The sequence below is a fragment of the Tupaia chinensis genome, unplaced genomic scaffold (assembly GCF_000334495.1).
Source record: "Tupaia chinensis unplaced genomic scaffold, TupChi_1.0 Scaffold145907_1, whole genome shotgun sequence".
Classification (NCBI taxonomy): domain Eukaryota; kingdom Metazoa; phylum Chordata; class Mammalia; order Scandentia; family Tupaiidae; genus Tupaia; species Tupaia belangeri.
Genome location: NW_006205765.1, coordinates 838,700 through 843,680, shown reverse-complemented (window position 1 = coordinate 843,680; position 4,981 = coordinate 838,700). Strand labels below are relative to the sequence as shown.

General features: G+C 63.8%; 1 protein-coding gene across 1 annotated transcript in view; it reads left to right on the top strand.

Annotated features, from left to right (window-relative positions):
* Positions 1-100: 100 nt before the first annotated feature.
* Positions 101-4,981, top strand: part of SLC4A3 (solute carrier family 4 member 3) — a 14,808-nt gene continuing 9,927 nt past the window's right edge. Inside the window, exons 1-8 of the mRNA XM_006168599.2 lie at positions 101-245; positions 572-734; positions 1,295-1,572; positions 1,690-1,805; positions 2,176-2,375; positions 3,887-4,035; positions 4,176-4,356; positions 4,805-4,940. Of these exons, the coding sequence (XP_006168661.1) occupies positions 195-245; positions 572-734; positions 1,295-1,572; positions 1,690-1,805; positions 2,176-2,375; positions 3,887-4,035; positions 4,176-4,356; positions 4,805-4,940 (1,274 nt within the window). The 5' untranslated portion in view covers positions 101-194. The remainder of the gene's footprint in view (positions 246-571; positions 735-1,294; positions 1,573-1,689; positions 1,806-2,175; positions 2,376-3,886; positions 4,036-4,175; positions 4,357-4,804; positions 4,941-4,981) is intronic.

The window sequence follows — 4,981 nt, the reverse complement described above, 5'->3', positions numbered from 1 at the left end:
TGGGCCTTGGAGGGGCGCTTGAACTGGGCGCCGGGATTCCGAGGTCGAGGGCGAGGGTGGGGGAGGCAGCGCGAGGATCCTGACCCCGCCCTCCCCCACAGTGCTCCCCTCACGGCCCCGACAGCGCCCCCTTCTTTTCACCTGGGCCTTGCGTCCTTTAGTGAACGAGAGCCTTCCAAGCCGCTTCCCCGGCCATGGCCAACGGAGTGATCCCGCCGCCCGGGGGCGCCTCCCCCCTACCCCAGGTGACTGATGCACGACGGTGGGAGAAGTCAAGGAGGAGGGACCCTAAGGAGAGGAGAGAGTCCTCTAGCCGACCCTGGGACCCCAAGACCCACGGGTGGAGCTGGGCTGGAGATATGGAAAAAAGGGGATCTTTTTTGGCATTTTTCAGCTCCTGGGAATCTGAGGGTGGTTTCCGGGATGCTGACCCAGGCCTGGGACGCAGGGGGAAGAGGCTGTTGAAGACCGAGCCTGATTGTCTTCTTATCCCCAACTAGGGCTTGCAGTGGGGGTGGCATGGGGTGTTCATGGGTCGGGGGTCCTTAGGACAGGCTGTCTGGGCCCGCAGGTCCGGGTGCCCTTGGAGGAACCCCCCCTGAGTCCAGACGTGGAGGAGGAGGATGACTTGGGCAAGACCTTGGCTGTGAGCAGGTTTGGGGACCTCATCAGCAAGCCCCCGGCCTGGGACCCTGAGAAGCCCAGCCGCAGCTACAGCGAGCGGGACTTTGAGTGTGGGTAGCCCGGGGTCCCCAGTGTGGCCAAGCTCACCACCATCACCTTCATCGCCACCATCACTGCGCTCACCTCGGCTTGGTCACCAGGGCCATCCTGTGCTGGACTCTGTGCTGGGCCTCCATGCCTTGTTAAGTCATCCTGCCTCCCTCACCCATCGCCTGTCCGCCTGCCAGGGGGCTGGGCCCCGCACCGGGGGAGACTAGGGAGCTGGGCCTGGGCTCCCTCCTGACCTTGGCCTTCCCCTTGGGCCCCGCCCACTGTCTTCTCTTTGCTGGTCTGCCCTCTCGGCTCCTCCAACTCCACCTCTCCCTTCCCTGCCTACCACATCTTCCTCCTTAGTCCCCCTGTCTTGACCCTCCACCCCTCACTCCTCTCCCCAGCCCCCCAGGCCTCATGGTGACAGGAGTACGGATGCAGGTGTGGGGAGCCTGGCTCTGGAGGAAGGGTTAGGGTGCCCTCATTTGAGGCCTTGAGCTAGGATAAGATGTGTGGCCCTTGGGCGGGGGGGGGCTCCCTTTGGCTGCGGGGGCCTTAACCGGCTCTCCTGCACCCCCAGTTCACCGGCACACATCCCACCACACCCACCACCCGCTCTCGGCACGCCTGCCTCCACCCCACAAGCTGCGGCGACTGCCCCCCACCTCTGCCCGGCACACCAGGAGGAAGAGGAAGAAGGAGAAAACCTCTGCTCCCCCCTCCGAGGGGACCCCTCCCATCCAGGAGGAGGGGGCAGCTGGAGTGGAAGAGGAAGAGGAGGAGGAGGAGGAAGAGGAAGGGGAATCTGAGGTAGAACCTGTGGAGCCCCTGCCCTCTGTGTCCCCACCGAAGGCCAAGGTAGGGATGTCTGGTTGGGAGGGGTGTGGCAGGGAGGGTAGGAGGATGTGGGTGGGAGCTGGGTAAGGCCCAGTGGTAAGTCGGGGCAGGGCCCAGGGACATGCCATGTGTTCACAGTTCTCCATTGGAAGCGACGAGGATGATAGCCCAGGTCTTTCAGGACGGGCAACCTTCGCCAAGCCCCTGCCCACGGCGGGCCCGCGCTCTGAGGGGAGTCCCCAGCACGCAGTCAGGTACTGGCCCCAGCCCAGAGCTGTGGGTCCTGGGCTTCTGACTATCACCCTGTTCCTACCCAAGGAGGGCCCTGGGTCTGTCCCTGGAGGAGAGGAGCGGGAGAGGGAGACTTCTACATGATTCTTGAGGAGGAGGGAGCAGGGTTGGGAGGTTTGGGGTTCTCCAGGAGAGAGAGGGTTCAGCCTGGAGAGGAGGGTGGGATGAAGGAGGAGAAGGACTAGCCAGGGAGAAACAGGTGGAGGGAGGCTGAGGAGCTTCCTTCTCTGCCCAGGAGGGGCTGGAGTCTGCCAGAGGTCCACTGCAGGCCTGCCCCACCCATTTCCATTGCCTTTGTCTGCCGCGTCCATGGCTGCCACCTTGCCTCCTCAGCTCCCCCAGTCCCCGGGCCCGGGCCTCCCGAGTGGCTGGGGAGAAGAGCCGGCCCTGGAGCCCTTCGGCCAGTTATGACCTGCGGGAGCGGCTGTGCCCAGGCAGTGCCCTGGGCAACCCTGGTGGGCCGGAGCAACAGGTGCCCACGGATGAGGCAGAGGCCCAGATGCTGGGCTCTGCAGACCTGGACGACATGAAGAGTGAGTGAGACCCTGCTGCAGTCTCTCCCTGGGCGCTCTGCTCTCCCCTACCCAGGGCGGAGTCCCCTCTGCAGTCTCCCTGTCTGTGGGAATGTGGCCAGTAAGGGGGAGCTCACCCCTTCACCAAACCACCTCTGATGGTCAGAGCTGAGATTTCGCCTCCTGACACTTTTAACCTTCTGTTCTGATTTTGTCCTCTGAGTCACCCCCAGAATAAGGCAGCCCTCTCTCCCACGTGACATTCAAAGACATCATTATATCCCTGCCCCCCCCCAAGGCAAGGCAAACTTTATCCCCGGCTCTTACCACATTCACAGCCACCCCTGGGTCTGAGCCACTCTGCAGGCCCCTGCTTCTCCCTGCGTGGGGGCTCCAACACCCCTGGCTGGGGCTGGCCGTGATCTCGGCACATTCCTTCCATCTTATCAGTGCCCTGTTTTCTGTGCCACCTGTCATCACCCGCGGGGCTCTGTGCCCAGGCCAGGGGCATCACTGATCCTCCCCTCTCCTCCTTGGAACCACAGCATGTGGGTGGCGGGTTGGGGGAAGGGTAGGGCTTTGAGCTCAGTACGTCATGGAAAGTTGCCAGGGCCTGAGGACAGGGACAGGAACAATCCGATGGCAGCAGTAGTGGCAGCAGCGGTGGGATGGGGGGGTCAGGGGCAGGGCGTGTTTACAGACCCAGAGAGGGGGCTGGAGGCAGCAGGGAGCAGGTCTGGGAGTGTAGGGACTTGGGGTCCAGAGGCTTGACCATTTTCAGCTCTGGCTGGACAAGGAGGACTCCAGCCCAGGCTCCTACTTCTTTGGAGAGCTGGGACTCTGGGAGGGAGCAGGGGCTGAGGACTTGGCCACCGGAGGAATGACGAGCCTGCTGGAGGTCACAGAGCCCAATGGGACGTTGAGCCCTGGGCCTGGTGACATGGAGGGCCAAGGCTCTGGGAGGGATCCAGCTGCCAGCCCTCGAGACTCGCTGGCCTCAGAAGACTTAGAGATGTTTGCACTGGACTTTGAGGACTGTGGCCTGTGGGAGCCTGTCAAGGGCCAGCTGAGCCCCATGGCAGGGGCTCCGCCTTGTGAGTAACGGGGTTTTCCCCAGCTGCTGGCCTGGGAAGGGGCGGGTGTGAGGAGGGCTGTGAGGCCCTGCCGAGGCCTGTGAGAGGGCATGTGGCGTGTGGGGGCTTGGTTCCGGGGGACTCACTGTCAGTCACAGGGCCCTGGAGGGAGGAGCAGTGGCCATAGCGGTTAACTGAGTGGGGGTGTCTGTCTGTTTATCGGGGCCTGGCTAGCGTCCCCTGCGTGACTTTGGGCTAGTCCTTCCACCTTTTGAGCTCCAGTTTCTTGTCCATGAACTCTCCATATTGGATCGTGTGGTCTGATTGTCACGGCCCCTCCGTGGCAGCGGCACCCACCGAGTAGACCGGCTGTGCAGAGCAGAGGACTGGGGTGGTTGGGCCATGATCCTGAGGCCCCAGGGTGGACCCGTGGGAATGCCAAGCCCACCTGCTCCGCAGGTCACCGGCTGGAGGACAATCCTGGTGTGCGGCGGCACCTAGTGAAGAAGCCATCCCGGACGCAGGGTGGGAGGGCCAGCCCCAGTGGCCTGGCTCCCATCTTACGCAGGAAGAAGAAGAAGAAGAAGCTGGACCGGAGGCCTCATGAGGTAGGGGGCCACCATCGAGTTGCCTGTGGATCTTTGTGCCCCCTGCCCCTTCCTCCAGCTGTGTCCCGTTGCCACGTTCCCCACACCAGCCTGTCCCACCTGGAGGCCCCCTGGGCCCTCACCTTTGGCACCTGCTGCAGGTGTTTGTGGAGCTGAATGAACTGATGCTGGACCGCAGCCAGGAGCCCCACTGGCGGGAGACGGCGCGCTGGATCAAGTTTGAGGAGGACGTGGAGGAGGAGACCGAGCGCTGGGGGAAGCCCCACGTCGCCTCGCTCTCCTTCCGCAGCCTTCTGGAGCTCAGGAGGACCATTGCCCACGGTAGGGAGCCTTGGGGTTGGCCTGGGGCTGCATGCCTCTTTCAGTCCACACGGCTCAGCCCGGGTGCTGCCGGGCTCCCTGGGCCACTCCCTGGAATCCTAGGCCCACGGGAGATCTGGCCACCGCTTGGGGCTGGGGAGTCCCTTTGCCTGAGCAGCCCATAGTCTCCGAGGGGCTGGTGTGTTCTGGTGCTTTGTGCCGAGCCTGGCTCACAGTAGGCAGTTGGGTCACTTGCCTGCCTTGGAGCCGGGGGCCGCACCCTTGCCCCTGTGCCTGCTTTTCACATTCCTGTCCCTGGCTGGGCTCTGCGATGCGGATCTGAGTGTCTGCCTGGTGCACCGCGCACTCTGCTCTCCTAGCTCATTCGCTGCCTTTGGGGAGCAGGGCAGCGTGGAGTGGTTTTCCCTGTCTGATAGGACTGGGCCCCCTGCTCTGCCTGCGTCCCTAGGAGCTGCCCTCCTGGACCTGGAGCAGACCACACTGCCAGGAATCGCGCACCTCGTGGTGGAGACCATGATTGTATCTGACCAGATCCGGCCAGAGGACCGGGCCAGTGTCCTGCGTACCCTGCTACTGAAACACAGGTGCTGGGCGGGGCGCCTGGGCTGGGGGGGGGGACGGGCTT